We start from the raw sequence: 15,726 nt of genomic DNA, 5'->3' as shown, positions 1-15,726 counted from the left end.
ATCATTATCATGATTCTGAGATGTTTAATTTATGATTAGTTGATCTTACTTAGTGGAATGGCAGATGGATGAATATGTTATCATTAAAACCCTTTGATCTAAAGTTGTGTTATTTGTGTATGTGTTTGATTTGGTGTTGTCTTGCTCTCTACGATAATTCAAAATATTGTTTCAGAATAATGTTAAAAAGAATAAAAATTAGAATTGTGGCTTGTTCTCGAAATGTAAATCTGAATAAACAAAAATATGAAAGAAGAGTATAGTTACAAGATTCATAGATTTTAATCAAATGAACATTAACTATTATTTGTGTAAGAAAAATTGTTGCGTACCATTCATCAGAAAATTCTAATATTGGTTTAAGTTAGGTATGCTATTTTTTTTTGGAGATTTTAAATATCACAATTTCTTTTTTTTTTTTTGGTAACAAGTTCCATGATAGTTCTCATATGCTGTGGATTGAATTGTCCACGTATAGATAGTATTTTGTTTGTTTGTTACGAACAATATTATTATTTAGAATCTAATCAGTGTTAGGATTTATAAATGAACGTGATTAAGAATAAGAATAAGAATTTTTGGTTATAATATAAAAAAGAAGAAGCTTGGTGATCATTTGAGGAATATGCGATGAAGAATCATTAAGGTGAGCAACTAACTTCCCTATTTTATGATCTGCTTGCATAAAACATGTAGAAAATAGAGAAAGTTGGAGATAACATATCTTTGCATTTTGTTCTTAAACAACTAATTCTTTTTCATCGCGATTGTATAACACATATAAATTTATGTAAGAGAAACCCTCTTAAGTTTCCATTAATTTAAGGATAGTATCTACAATATTGAATTAAAGTGCTAGTTACTTGAAAAGATTAAATTATCAAAATAGACTATATACCTAATCACCCTCAAAACTATAGCAACAAGCACATCAACAATAATTGCAAAACTTTCATTTTAAGATGTTGTCAAATATCATATTTTATCTGTTTGCAGCCTAATAAGTTCGTTTTTTCCAGAAAAGAAAATTAGTTTGTTCCAAAAACAAAAACGATAGCCTCTAAAATATAAGCAATTTTTTTTGTTTCAATATGATTTTCTTAGTTTTCCACCTCGCCTAAGAAATACGATCACATTTACAAAAAGCAACTGAGAAAAAGAATTACCGAAGTCTGTAAAAAGTTATCTTTGCATGTATAAAGAATTTACCACTTTCCAAGATATTTTTTCGTTAATTTTGGAGTCTAATGGGCGAAAAACAAAGCAAACCGAAAAACAAAAATGAGACACATATGCGACAGAGAGAGGACTCGAGCTATATGACAAATTTTAAAATAAATCACAAATAATGAAATATGTTATCGAGTGTTGATGAGAATTGAGAAGAAAAAAATTAAAATAATTAATACTATCTATTATCTAGAGGATCTTTGGACGTTAGATATTTTCAAAAGGAATTGTGAAAAATAAAATAAAAAATTGTGCTGCCAGACATTATCTCCTCGTATAATTCTATCTCCTAATTTGAAATACAAAGGGTCATTTGGAATAACTTTAGTCTTTAGGGGTAAATTTGACGGCTGATTAGTGTTTTAGTCGATGTGTACACTATTTGTTTTCTTTTTGATTACTATTTGTTTATACTGCAATTTGTATAAATTTAAGCGTATACGAATGTACGAAAGTTTAAGTTTGTGCAAGGTTGTCAAGGAATGTACAACAGAGTCTTTGAGGCTTGAGATTTGGTATTTCGATCAGATTCATTGGTGGCAATATTTTTTTTTTTTGGTCAAGCAATATTTAACTCTTAGTGAGTAGTTTGAGTCCAATTAAGTTTAAATATAAATTTCACTACCAGCTTAATGAATCTAAAATGTTGAAAGACTGAAAAAAACATCTAAAACCATCAATCTAATAAGAGGTTTGTGATAAATTTCACTACCAACTAATTAAGTTGATTATTTAGTTCGTGATATTGATACTTTACTTGCAAAGAGTCTCGTTTGTTTTGTTTATTTTGCGTTTTCATAGACTATGATAAAAAATAAATTGATTGTTATGATTTTGTCTTATTATGTCAGTAGAAAAACTAGCTAGGATGCATCTAGTCAAGCTTGTACGTTCCAAGCTTTAATCAAAGTTACGATAGCCTGACAGTAACCCTAAACCGTTAAATCAAAATTTTACAGAGAATACAAAAAGATATACGTAGGTCTCGATATACTTATTACTTAAAAATAAGAAAATTAAATAACATGTGATATATATCGAATAGTTGGTTTAATCACTTTCAGTAAGATTAATCAATCACTAATTATATCGTATTTGTCTAATTCTTATACTTGGTACAGGCGTAACTAATTCTTATATATCAGAAAAACACAATATTAGTGGCCATTATAAAACCATGCAATAAAAGGAAAAAAGAAACATGGTGGACCGTAACATATGAAAGAGATTACAGAATATATAAGAAAAAAACATTTGATTAATTGATTAAGGGAGTGACTCATACTAATGAATTGTAGCCAGAGAAGCTGTCTCACAAAAATACATTTGAAAATTTCGAATAATGCAACCCACGCATAGTCCCATACTAATAATACTACCAAAATAAAAATAAATATCCAACTTTCTATATATATATATAGATAGAGACAATTATATTGTATAGTCTTAATAATTCACACTTTGTTGTACTATTAACTTTGAAGTTTTAAACCAGTTACTTGGTCTCGACGTAAAAAACAAAACAAGTCCATCATCGAAGACATATTAAACAAAACTAATTTCTGTCTTCTCTTTTCACTGTCCTTTTTCTTTTCTTTTTATAAAATGTTAGTATGGCAAAAGCAATTCAGACAGTATAGAGACCGTTGGATGATACCCACAAATCTCGGGTATTTTTTTTTGGAATTTTGTCACAAAGTTTTCTAAAATTAGCACGAGAAAGGAAATTAAAGTACATGATACATTTTTAATAGATATTATTGGTGTTTTACTTTGTAAGTCTAAATCACTGTTAAGTTACAATCTTCACTTGTACACGAATCTTGACTTTGATTGTTGTTTAAATTGTTTTTAAAGCTTTGTCTTGCTACATTGATATACGTAAAAAAATGAAGCAAAATTAGTAAAATCTCAAATCAAATGACATCGAATCAAGTTTTTCTCTTGTTCACAATCTGAGCTCGAACAATCTGCTTTCTCCATTCGTGAATTGGGACCTGAAGTCAGAACAAAATTTCATATCAATTACTAGGAAGCCATTTTTCAGCACTGTTTCAGTTGGATATATATCGATCAATTCGAGTAAATGTTTTTACTAATTCTTGATGAAATGTCGAAGCAACGTTTAAGATCTTGATGAAACTTGGGAAACAATAAAATGATATAGCTTAAGAGATTGCTTACAGCAGGAAAGCCTCCAAAATCTCCTGGCTCAGTGATGTTTTTAGTAACACAACTATTAGCCGCAAGTCGAACCTAAACACAAAAGGAAGTTTTTGTGAACCGAACCACATCAAGAACCACATTTTTGAAACCGGTGACACCTATTATACCTTGGATACAATGGAGACATGGTCTCGAACAGCAGCTCGTCCTCCTAAAGCCACATAGTCACCAATTCTGCAGATTGTTTTTTGACTTTTTGAGTCCTTGAGAAACTTCAAAAAATTGTTTCTTTCAATGGAACCAAAAAGAGTTCAGATTTGTACGTTACTGAACCAGCGATGCCTACTTGACCACAAAGCAAGCAACACTTTCCTATGATCACATTGTGACCTATCTGCAAAAAAACAAGAAAGAAAACAAGTATGATACTGTTTTCTCAATTTAAAAAGGCCAAAAACAAAAAGAGACCAAACCTGCACTAAGTTGTCTATCTTAGTATCATCTTCGATTACGGTATCTCTCCAGCTGCATAATTTGTCATACACAGCTAATGAAACCAAAAATAGTGCGCACTGATGGAAGTTAGTCAATAGATGCAGATCTGTTACCTGCCTCGATCAATGCAAGTATTTGCTCCAATTTCAACACGATTCCCTATCTTTACGTTTAATTTCTAAGGGATTCATAAAGAGAAATTACTTTGGAACCGCAAATTGTTGAATCAGATTCAAAAAATGCAAAAGAGATTTATTACTTGAGGCTTCTTCACCATGTTTCCATGTTCATCAACGTAAAAACCGAAGCCTGAAAGAAAAATAAACAAACAATCAAAAGACCAAATCTCAAATCAAAACCTCCCCCAGCCTATGATCTTGGCTAGTCTACGTGAGTTTGGTTCATACCATCTTGACCTATGCAGACTCCATTGTGGATAACACAAGAATCACCAATACTACAGTTGCTGAGTGAAACGTTATATCTGTATAGAAGAAAATAAACTCAGCAAATAGAATCTTATAAAGATGCTGAACACAACAATGGTCTATTCGAAACATGTACAAGAAATGTTACCCGATTCTTGTGGAAGGACTGATTTGAACTGATGGTCCAATTACAGTCCCGGATCCTACATGAACCTCCGCACCTAAGACAGCTTTTTCATGAACTACCGCACCAAACTCAACCAAAGCTGAAGAATCAATTAGAGCCGAGCTATGACATGTCCCTCCTCCATTTCTCCATCTTAGAAACCCTTCACTGACAATACCACCACCGGTATCAGACCCTTGACAACAATCAATCGCAGGACTTACAGTAAGTTTCAACATCTTAATATTAGGATCCTTAACATAGTAGCAGCATAAAGAATAAGATGCAGATATGCCTCAGTCTATACATATTTAGCCTTGTTAAAAAGTAAAAAGCTACAACTTCAACAAAATAATGGAAAGGTCTTACTTCATTATTTTTATGCTATTAAGTGTTAGCTAGCTTTGTCTCCTCATCAGGCTGTTAAGTCTAAACCTTTAATATATGAAGCAGAACTATGTCTCATACACCAACTGATCTGAATCTAGTGTAATATACAGCTACTAAGCATTTTGTCAGAGGCATTTCTACAAACACTTGGTGTTCCCAATAATAAATTCATCGAACTAAATTCAAACTGAAGTCGAAATAAGCTAGAAATCCGCAACTAGACTCACCTGCATTTGAGTAAACCTCAGCAGTCGCAGAGCCAAACTGATAATCTAAGCAAAAAGATAAACTTCGAGAACTCCAAGGAAGAAGAAGCTGTTTCCGGATAAAGGGTTTGTTCAAGGTGATTCCCTGAACAGAATTACGTATAGAATTGGAGGCAAATCTCCCAAGAGTAGCCGCCATAGTCACAGTAATGGAGAAGAAGAAGTTATGGAACTGGGTTCGTATCTAAAGCTCGAAACTTTATTTTCTCCCAACAAAAAAGCATTAAACTTTCGCAGAATAAAACATTCCTATAAAACTAAATTTTAGGGTTTAAAAATTGAAACTTTGTGTGACTGCAACACTTAACGCGCAGACAAATCTGTGAGAGAAACATCGTTTAAAGAAATCGAAAACGACGCTGATCTTCTGAAGAAGCCAGGCTGCGATGGTTTTGGAAGCTGGAGAGACTCAGGCTCAGAGCTAAGCATTGAAACAACTGAATCCATTGTTGGTCTTTTTGAAGGATTCTCTTGAACACAAGACAGAGCAATTTCTAAGCATTGCATTGATTGTTTCTTGTTGTAAGATTCCAGAAGAACAGGATCTATTAGTTCCATTGATGTTCCTTCAATCCAATTTTGCCAAGCCTGCAACAAAATGAAAGAGAGGCAAAACATCACTCCTTGAAATTTGTTAACCTGTTGTTGTTGTGTGTGTTTCTTGTTGTTTACTTACAAAAGTTGGGAGATCTGTGCCTTCACCAAGCCCTAATCCACTGTTTCTTTTACCTGTAATGATCTCAAGAACAAGAACTCCAAAGCTATAAACATCTGTTTTCACTGAGAATCTTCCGTGCATTGCATACTCTGGGGCCATGTATCCACTACAGAAACAAGAAAGATGAGAGATTGAGATTGATTCTTGTGTTTTGTTGTTTTTGGTTTTGAGTAGCTAGGACTTACTAAGTTCCAACAACTCTTCTTGTTATTGCTTGAGTTCTATCGAAATCGAATTGTCTTGCCATTCCAAAATCTGAGATCTTAGGTAGCATTTGTTCATCTAAAAGCACATTGGAGGATTTGAGATCACGGTGGATTATCGGAAACTCTGAGCCTTCGTGTAGGTAAAGCAATCCCCGGGAAATTCCTACGATGATATTGTACCGTTTTTCCCAGTCTAGTTGCTTCTGCTTGATAGGATCTACATTCATTAGCAGAGGAATTAATTAAAACAGAGAAAAGCTAATCATCCTAAGGAGAAAAGATCGAATGAGAGATTATATATACCGAACAAGAACCGATCAAGACTTGTATTTGGGATAAACTCATAGACAAGAAGTCTTTCAGATTCTTTGATGGAGAAACCAAAGAGTTTAACAAGATTGTTGTGTTGCAGCTTAGTCATTAAGAGTACTTCTGTCTTAAACTCTGCATTGCCTTGTCCTGAGTGTATCGATAACCTTTTCACAGCTATCTCTTGCCCATCTGGAAGATGACCCTGATGGATTTGATGGCAGGCTTAGTTAATCACAGTAAGTGAAGTTTATCTGTAGATTAAGATCAGGACAAAGAAGAGTATAATTGGATGAGTTTACCTTGTAGACAACCCCAAAACCACCTTCACCGATCTTATTCGTTAAAGCAAAATCATCTGTTGCTACTCTTACGGTCTCAAAATCAAAATGCAATGAGTCTGCACTCTCAAATTCATCTGCAAATCGAAATTAGCAAGCGGAAATTTTCTGAAATAAGGAAGAAGGAGACGAATAATAGGGTTTTAGCATCATTAGTTATCTCTAAAATCAGCTGCACGAACTCACTTTCAGCATTATCCTTCAGAGTCTTCTTCTTCTTCCTCCTCATTAAGTAGATAAAGAGAAAGATAAAAACTAATACAATCGCCACAATGGGAACCACCGCAAAGATGAGTGTTTTGGACCGGTCTTTACTGTTTCCTGCAAGTATCAACAGAGAATCAAAAGGGTGATTCTAAATTCCTAATCCATTTTATGACATTTGCTTAACTTGTAAATACCTTGATCACTTCTTCTGGTGTTATTGTTATGAGGAGAAAGAGGTTGTATCTGTTCTGAAATAACCGAAAGATCGAAAAACGGATACTGTTCAAACCTGAAATAACAACTTGGATTCGTCCACCATCCACCTGTCTTTCCATCACAACAAGTAGGAACTCCAGCAAAGATCTGAGCAAGACAGATTCTACAATCTGATTCAGACAAATCTGGTGTACACTGAGCCAACGCGTAGATAGACCCTGTCACTCCTGCTGCAAACTTAATCTCTTCAGTCTCATTCGCAGTGTCGATTTTCTCTCCCAATGAATCCAATAGCTCACCTAAACCCTTGCTGAAACCTTCCTTGTCTGTTACGCTAAGATTGCTTGATGTGTAGGAAAAAGGAACCGGCTCCATTTGACCTAAAATGATTCGACTTGTGTAGCGAAACATGCATTTCTCGAGCCAAATATCAGCTTCGATGATGTTAGGACAGCTTTCTACAAGCTGTTTTGCGGCAGTTGTGATGCAAGTGATGCAATCTTGATTTGGTTTGACATCTCCTCTGCACAAAGCTATTGCGTTGACTTCTCCATTGGTGGAGATGTTGTAGAAGCCGTTGATTGTTGGAGTTAGATCAGGTAGAGAAGAGATCAGACGGTTGAGATTAAGAGAATATGAAGAGTTGGATGTGAAGTTGCCTCCATCGTAGTAGCAAATTGTGTGAACGGTGACGTTTTGCTGAGCATAAGTGACAAAAAAAGTCAAGAAGAAGATGGAAAAAAGAGAAGAAAGCATTATTGAAGTAGAAGCCATGAAAGACAATGAAAATCAATATGAGAAACAGAGTAAATCAAGAATCTGACAATGACAGGGTTTTTTAAATTCTCGTTTTACTCGTCGATTCTCCAAACCTTTGACTAATTTTGTTATTCAAGGAAAAAAATTCAGATGTCAAATCAGAGAGTGGTTGCGAGTAAGTCGGATGACGTAATCCTTATTTTTTTGGAAACTTTCTCTAACGAAGAAAAGAATACATCGATTGTTTCCTTTTTTTTTTAACGTTAAGGCATCGTTTAGGTTCGTATTTTCGCTTAGTTTGCACATTTAGGCTTTTTATAAAAATTTAAAAAGAGTTGGTCGCGGCCGATGGATAGACGAGAAGAAGAAGAAACGGAATCTGAGGAAGACGAGAGTCGTATTGGTAAGATTTTCGAGCTGATTCCTCTTGATCTGACTCCTGATATACTCTTGAGACTGCCCGCTAAATCTGCTGTGAGGTTCCGCGTCGCCTCGAAGCTAAGGTCATCCATCACCACTCGTCCAGATTTCATCAGGTCGTTCGCGTTTCATTCTTCAACTCGGCTTTGTCTTATGGCATGCGTCAAAGCAAGAGACAAGCGTTTATTTATCTCACTGCGCCACGGCTTGGTATGTTTCGGAGATTTTTACAAGATCGTAGTTTGGAATCCTTCAATGAGACAACATGTTACCTTACCCGAACCCAAACCTAGAGTCATGTACTTTATACGTAGCTGTTTAGGACACGATCCGGTCGAGGATAAGTATAAAGTATTGAGCATCTCAGGCTACCACAAAGGCCACCACGATCCTCTCGTTTTTACATTGGGACCTCAAGAATCATGGAGAGTGGTCCAAAATAGCCCTTTACATATCCCTCTACCAACCATGGGACGAGTAGGTATATGCATCAACGGGCACGTGTATTATGAAGCGGAGATACGTTTTAAAGTAGATGATACTTTTGAATTTGAAAGAATCCTTATGCTCAACTACCATGGAAAATTAGCATGGTTTTGCTACGGTTTTTCTTCTATAAGGTTTTGGGTTTTAGTTGATGGAGACAAACAAGAATGGTCGCTCATAAACTTTGTTTTGCCTTTTCCAACCTTTCCTCAAAGTGACCCGATCTTTGAATGTAGTCTGGAGCTGACTGGTGTTACTCATGATACTGGTGAGTTCATTTTTACTGCAACAAAGTTTGAAGCATTTTATGTTTTATATATATTATGATCCAAAGAGAGAGCGTGAAAGGAGGATCGAGTATGAAGGGATTGGAAACAAAGAATTCTGGATTCATAATGGAATTTTGGATAATAACCGCGGTCTCACTATTGATTGGTTTCCCAATCATAATGAGAGTCTCATGTCTTTGGTTAATGTCCTTATAAAGGCCGATTAGTAAGAGTAAGAATTATGGTTATAAATTTTTGTTGTACCTGGTTGGTTGTAGAGATTTTGGTTTTAAAAGCTATGATTATTGTTTAAAATATTGATTTGTAGCAAAAACTATAGAGAAATTGTTAAAAATGCCCCTTTTTCAGTACCCCTTTTCAAAAATGCCCCTTTTGAGAGTCTATTTTTAAGTTTGCCCTCTTTTAATTTTTAATGACCATTTTACCCTTATTTGAAACAAAATTAGGTCCACAAAATACAAAATATTTTTTGGCGGGAAAAGTGATCCCGCAATTTTCCCGCCAAAACACTTGTAAAAACCTTTAAAATACCTTGTAAAATTTTCCCGTAAAAATTTTTCCCGCCAAAAAATTTCCCGCCAAAAATTTTTTTTTGCGGGAAAAGTGATTCCGCAATTTTTTTGGGGGGAAAATTTTTGGCGGGAAAAATTTACAAGGTATTTAAAAGGTTTTACGGAGTATTTACAAGTGTTTTGTAAGGTTTTACAATGTATTTTAAAAGGTTTTACAAGGTACTTATAAGGTTTTATAAGGTATTTATAACTTGTAAAACCTTATAAAAAACTTGTAAAACCTTATAACTTGTAAAACCTTATAAAAAAGCTCTTAAAATCTTATAATATCTTATGAATACTTTATAAATCCGTTGTAAAACCTTTTAAAATACATTGTAAAACCTTATAAATACCCTGTAAAAACCCTTTAAAATACCTTGTAAATTTTTCCCGCCAAAAATTTTCCCGCCAAAAATTTAACGCCAAAAAATTTGCGGAATCACTTTTCCCGCAAAAAAATTTTTTTGGCGGGAAAATTTTTTGGCGGGAAAAAATTTTACGGGAAAATTTCACAAGGTATTTTAAAGGTTTTACAAATTTTTACAAGTGTTTTGGCGGAAAAAATTGGGGGATCACTTTTCCCGCCAAAAAATATTTTGTATTTTGTGGACCTAATTTTGTTATATTTCCTTATATATTTATGATATCTTTTATTAAAAGAAGAGTAATTTAGTCATTTTGTACATAAAATGAGTATTTTTAAAAATGGACATCCAAAGGGGGCATTTTTGAAAAGGGATATTGAAAAAGGGGCATTTTTGTGAGTCTCCCAAAACTATAAAAGTTGTGATTGTTATTTTAAATACTGTAGAGATTTTTTGTTTTTGTTTTTGTTTTTCAAGAATATAGATTATGGCCATAACAACATAGTTAACAAAAGCTACTATATATATACTAGATCATGACCCGCACATATACGTGCGGGGTTTCATATTTTTAAAAAAGTTCTAACAAATTTTAATTTAATATAGATTATTCGTTGTTTATATGATATATATTTTAGTGTATTAGATATGGATTCACGCGTACGTACAGAGATGTTTTAAAAATATAAAATATTTTGTTGTGTTAGTGAACTTTATAATAGTATAAATATTATAAAATTAGAGTAATGAACGAAATTCAGTTACGTTAGTGCATAGTTATATTTTAAGATCCGCACCTACACGTACGTGCATAATTATATTTAAGATAAAATTAAGATATAATTTAGTTGCAAAAGTTAAATGATGTTACTTTTTTATTTTCTAAACTAATCAAAACATTTCTAATAGTTTGATTACATGTGTTAAATAGGATTTAGATTCGGTTTGAGTTTGGTTATTTCATGTATATTAGCTAGGCGTAACTATTTTAGAACGGGAAACCTATCCCGTCATGTATCTGTCATAAATTCTTGGTCCCATAAACCGTCTCGTATATGTGAAATAAAAATATGATGGTCCAGTATCCGACATAAAGAATATGTGTAACTGAAAATGTACGTACAGGGTTATGTATGTAAACAAATTTATTTTATATAGTGCTTATAACCTGAACTCATACCAATTGGGTATTTAGTTTGATTTTTAATTTATGTTCTCCTCTCATCCCGTCTCGTAATTCCTATTCTCATTTCATTCCATTAAAATTATGTTCCAAATTCTTGTTTGCTTACTTTTAAATATCATACAATACATACTGTGAGTTTTACAGATTAATATAAATGCCGCTAAAGTTACAAATATATTTTAACAAATTTATTAATATTTATTTTCTTAGCTAAATTTTGCATATTTTTATTTTTATTGTTTAATCATAATTAATTTTATTTTTGGACTAAAAATAAAAATTTGAGATACATCTCTAAAAGGGATATGCTATTGCTGCATAATTTGTTTTGAATTCAAAATATATAATTAGTTTACATTATTTGAAAACTGTGTGCAATATATTAGGGATTTATTTAAGGAAAATCCGGTTGAAAAACAAAAAATAAAACGCAAAATAATTTAGAAATTAATATATACAATCTATTGATAGATATTTATCAAACTTGCTCTAAACGAAGGTTATAATGATAATTACTTTAAATTTATTATTATTTGAGTTTATTTCATCATAAATATAAATAGTTGTTAATATCTAATATCGTATTTTAGAAATTGTGAAATAAAATTTTGTTTTATATTTTAAAATTTGTGAAAATATTAGAACAAAACTGAATCTTAAAATATTTGTATTTAATTTTAAATTTAATCTTAAAGTCTTCCATTGATAAATCTTTTAAACGATAGTGTTTTTAATTTTGAATTAAAATGATATTATTTTTCTTTTTTTTTTGATATAGAATATTCTATTACGATTGGTTTAGATAAAATCTTAGTTGGATATCAAATCTTAGTTTTTCAATTCTTATTGGTTAACAATTTTTTAAAAATTAATTTCAAATTTTCGTTTATAATTAATAAAAGAGAGAAAATTAGTGTTTTTTTGGAAATTAATAATTATTTAAAAGAATTAAACTATTTTTAATTAAATATATTAATTTTGTGATTATTATTGTACCCTTAATGAAGTTATTTAAAAATACTAAAAACCAATGGCATTTTTTGTAATATTTTACTCTTCATAAGGTTACTTAATATTTAGTGATTTCCAATTAATAATATAGATTACATGTTATGGTCAAAATAAAATCAAGAAAATTTAAATACGATAACACTGATCCTTGTTACACTACCTCCTTTTAACGAGATTCTTGCCCTCACCACAGATTCTTCACTCACACGCTCACTACGTACGGTTCCTTGAGAGATATGTTTTTCAAACTTTAGCGTATGCTATATGGCGTGCACGTGAAAGGAATAGAAGAAGGCATGGGGACAAACCTCTCTTGCCAAATCATCATATTGCCAGTATAGATCCCAACTACTGTATTTGCATTCCGTAGAAATTGAAAATATAAAAATTAACAAAAACACAAAGAGTAATGTGACTTACATATTTTTTTTGAACGATTTTATCTTTCACTATCGAGTAAATGTTTTTAAAATTGTTACTAATTAATGTCGAAATCTAAGGCGATGAATGCTTGGGAGTTCTAAAGTGGTTTTTAGATTCTAGATTTTAATTTGATTTTTATGTATTAAATTTGGTTTCTAATTTTTAGGTTTTGCAAAAGAAAAAATAAATTTTTTGGTAAACGCTCTAAAACACTAGTAAATTTTTTTTTGCAAAAACTTTCAAAGTGCATGACAAAACTTTTATGAATGGCAAAATCGGGGAAAAACAATTATTGGGTGTGTCTAGAATGTCTCAGAGGAAATAGGAATAAAAGAAAAAAGAGGAAGAGAGAAGAAAAGAAAAGTAAAGTTAGAAGAAGAAAAAATTCTACCATGTATTTATGGTATGAAATTTGTTACTTGTTTTTTGTAAAAGTGGAGGAAATGAAAAGAAAAGATATAATTCTGCTGGAAGAAAAAATCTTTTTGACTGGTGAAATAATGGAAGAACTGAGAAAATTTTGTTTTCTTCTCGCTTCTTTTCTTCTATATATGATGACCAGTCATACCCATTATTGACAATGTGTCACATCATTACCATTTTCTTAATTTACTGCTCCTATTAACATTTGACAAATTAACTCTAAAATAATCATTTTTAATGTCAAAAAGAATAAATTAATATTTGACCAACCTCTGGATCTTTGATGAATTCATGTTCTATGAAGTTCAGAGGAGACGCTGCGTACTTGTCCCCTTCTTAATTGAAAGCTGTTTTTTTCTAATAAATTAAAAAATGCAAAGATGAGACTTGTCTTAAGGATCAAACTTCAAACACATTACACAAAACATTCAGTCATTCACCATGTCAAATCCAAAACCATTTAAATAACATTTTCTTCTTATCTTAAAGGACACATTCCACAGTTTCAGACAATAACTGTTTCTTCACCTTCTATTTAGAACTGTTCTTCTCTCTGAATATTGCCACAAATCGCAGGTAAATCAATGAATATCTATCTTAAATTTCATTGTTTAGTACGTAAGTCAATGAGATTACTTGCAGCCTACTCATCCGAAAGCAACTTGCAAATGTAATGTGCTTACCACTCTTTGAAACCTTCAATATAAAGAACAACAATGGTTTATTAGATCACAAGCCAACAAGAAAACATTTCAAGCTTTGAGGCAAAGAAAATGAAGGCCCTTTTTGTCCTTTTTCTCCTCCTTCTATGTGTTTTCGCGATCAACGCGAATCAAGAAGAAGCGATAAAACAAGAAAACCAACCACAGTCTCATCATAATCTGCTTCACAAAGTCCAACAATGGAGAACATCTCTGAAAGAATCAAGTTCTGCAGAACTGAAGCTATCTTCAGCAATCATTGTGGCCGGAGTGTTATGCTTCCTCGCTGCCTTAATCTCGAGCGCAGGTGGAATCGGCGGTGGAGGTTTATTCATTCCAATCATGACAATAGTTGCAGGTCTTGACTTGAAGACCGCTTCAAGCTTCTCTGCTTTTATGGTAACCGGGGGATCGATTGCGAATGTAATCAGCAATCTCTTTGGTGGTAAAGCATTGCTTGATTACGACTTAGCCTTGCTTCTTGAGCCTTGTATGCTTTTAGGAGTAAGTATTGGTGTTATCTGCAACAGAGTTTTGCCTGAATGGCTCATCACAGCTCTTTTCGCGGTGTTCCTGGCTTGGTCTAGCTTGAAGACTTGTAGAAGTGGAGTTAAGTTTTGGAAAATTGAGTCTGAGATTGCGAGAGGAAAAGGACATGAGAGGCCCGAGAAAGGACAAGGTGAAATAGAGGAGGACAACCTTAAAGCTCCTTTACTTGAAGCTCAAGTGAACAGAAATAAATCAAAGATTCCATGGACGAAACTTGGTGTCTTGGTTATTGTTTGGGCGTCTTTCTTTGTTATTTATCTTCTCCGTGGAAACAAAGACGGCAAGGTAATGATATAGAACTTCATTTATGGATTTTGCTGTAGCGAAAATCGACTGATTCTGTATATGTTTATGTGCAGGGAATCATAACGATAAAGCCTTGTGGTGTGGAGTATTGGATTCTGCTTTCACTTCAGATACCTCTTGCTTTGATTTTCACAAAGTTGGCTCTTTCAAGAACCGAAAGTCGCCAAGAACAATCCCCGAACAATCAGGTAAAATGCAAAAGCTAGAAATCTGATTGAAGTCAGGAAAAACAAATCAGATACTAAACATTTATATCTTACATATGAGCAGAAAAATCAAGAAGGTACGAGAATGGACCAGTCCATGCGGTTAAAGTTCCCAGCAATGTCATTTTTAGCCGGTTTATTAGGCGGTATATTCGGTATTGGAGGTGGAATGCTTATAAGCCCTCTTCTTCTTCAATCTGGGATACCACCACAGGTATCTACAAAAGAAACAAACAAGCTTTTTTCACATTTTCATTTGATTTTCTTGCAAGTGTTTCAATCGAATTATATGGTTGATGCAGATAACAGCAGCGACTACTTCTTTCATGGTCTTCTTCTCAGCAACAATGTCTGCAGTCCAGTACCTGCTACTAGGAATGCAAAACACAGACACAGCTTATGTATTTTCATTTATTTGCTTCCTTGCTTCGCTTCTTGGACTGGTTTTGGTTCAGAAAGCTGTAGCTCAGTTTGGAAGAGCTTCCATTATAGTGTTCTCGGTTGGAACAGTGATGTCTCTGAGCACAGTCCTTATGACTAGTTTTGGAGCTCTTGATGTGTGGACTGATTATATGGCAGGCAAGGACATGGGTTTCAAATTGCCATGTTAAGCCATCAAATCTTTGGATCATCAACAATAGAGGTCTAAACAAGATCATCCGTTTCACTTTTCGTCTTCTTTTTTCTTGTTTTCGCAACAGAAGCTCTGAATTGACTTCTATGTAAGAGGGAGATTTAGAGCAATATGGCATTGTTATGTTTATCTGTTTTGTAAAAGTTTGTATTTTGGGGATGTAACTATAGCTAAGACCTTCACTTTATGTGTCGCAGTTCAGTAGCTGCTAATGATATGTGTTTAGTCTAATGTTCTGTAAGCAAACTAACCAGAATGATAACCAATAGATCACT

At 33.1% G+C, this 15,726-nt stretch overlaps 4 protein-coding genes across 4 annotated transcripts; 2 read left to right on the top strand and 2 right to left on the bottom strand.

The window, feature by feature from the left end:
- Nucleotides 1-2,970: 2,970 nt before the first annotated feature.
- On the bottom strand, nt 2,971-5,424 carry LOC9303930 (probable UDP-3-O-acylglucosamine N-acyltransferase 2, mitochondrial). Its single transcript, XM_002867812.2, has 10 exons — nt 5,103-5,424; nt 4,468-4,681; nt 4,299-4,375; nt 4,151-4,200; nt 4,005-4,069; nt 3,870-3,921; nt 3,720-3,790; nt 3,564-3,630; nt 3,415-3,486; nt 2,971-3,227 (listed from the first exon to the last, which is right to left on the bottom strand). The coding sequence occupies exons 1-10, from the start codon at nt 5,278-5,280 to the stop codon at nt 3,162-3,164; spliced, it is 912 nt and encodes a 303-aa protein (XP_002867858.1). The 5' UTR covers nt 5,281-5,424; the 3' UTR covers nt 2,971-3,161.
- On the bottom strand, nt 5,323-7,993 carry LOC9305970 (cysteine-rich receptor-like protein kinase 27). The gene is made up of 7 exons (XM_002867811.2): nt 7,117-7,993; nt 6,902-7,036; nt 6,677-6,792; nt 6,369-6,579; nt 6,045-6,282; nt 5,818-5,965; nt 5,323-5,729 (listed from the first exon to the last, which is right to left on the bottom strand). The coding sequence occupies exons 1-7, from the start codon at nt 7,910-7,912 to the stop codon at nt 5,445-5,447; spliced, it is 1,929 nt and encodes a 642-aa protein (XP_002867857.1). The 5' UTR covers nt 7,913-7,993; the 3' UTR covers nt 5,323-5,444.
- A 45-nt stretch (nt 7,994-8,038) lies between these two features.
- LOC9305969 (putative F-box protein At4g21240) lies at nt 8,039-9,299 on the top strand. Its single transcript, XM_021017248.1, is given in 2 exon segments — nt 8,039-9,121; nt 9,123-9,299. Coding segments are annotated over 2 exon segments (1,053 nt in total). The 5' UTR covers nt 8,039-8,245.
- Nucleotides 9,300-13,583: 4,284 nt separating this feature from the next.
- On the top strand, nt 13,584-15,697 carry LOC9303929 (sulfite exporter TauE/SafE family protein 5). Its single transcript, XM_021017246.1, has 4 exons — nt 13,584-14,590; nt 14,665-14,799; nt 14,882-15,031; nt 15,120-15,697. Exons 1-4 carry the CDS (start codon nt 13,829-13,831, stop codon nt 15,426-15,428), a joined length of 1,356 nt encoding a protein of 451 aa, XP_020872905.1. The 5' UTR covers nt 13,584-13,828; the 3' UTR covers nt 15,429-15,697.
- The last annotated feature ends 29 nt before the right edge of the window (nt 15,698-15,726 follow it).

The sequence above is a fragment of the Arabidopsis lyrata genome (genome assembly GCF_000004255.2).
Source record: "Arabidopsis lyrata subsp. lyrata unplaced genomic scaffold ARALYscaffold_7, whole genome shotgun sequence".
Taxonomy (NCBI): domain Eukaryota; kingdom Viridiplantae; phylum Streptophyta; class Magnoliopsida; order Brassicales; family Brassicaceae; genus Arabidopsis; species Arabidopsis lyrata.
The sequence above is the reverse complement of the archived record's forward strand: the minus strand, read 5'-3'. Positions and strand labels throughout refer to the sequence as shown.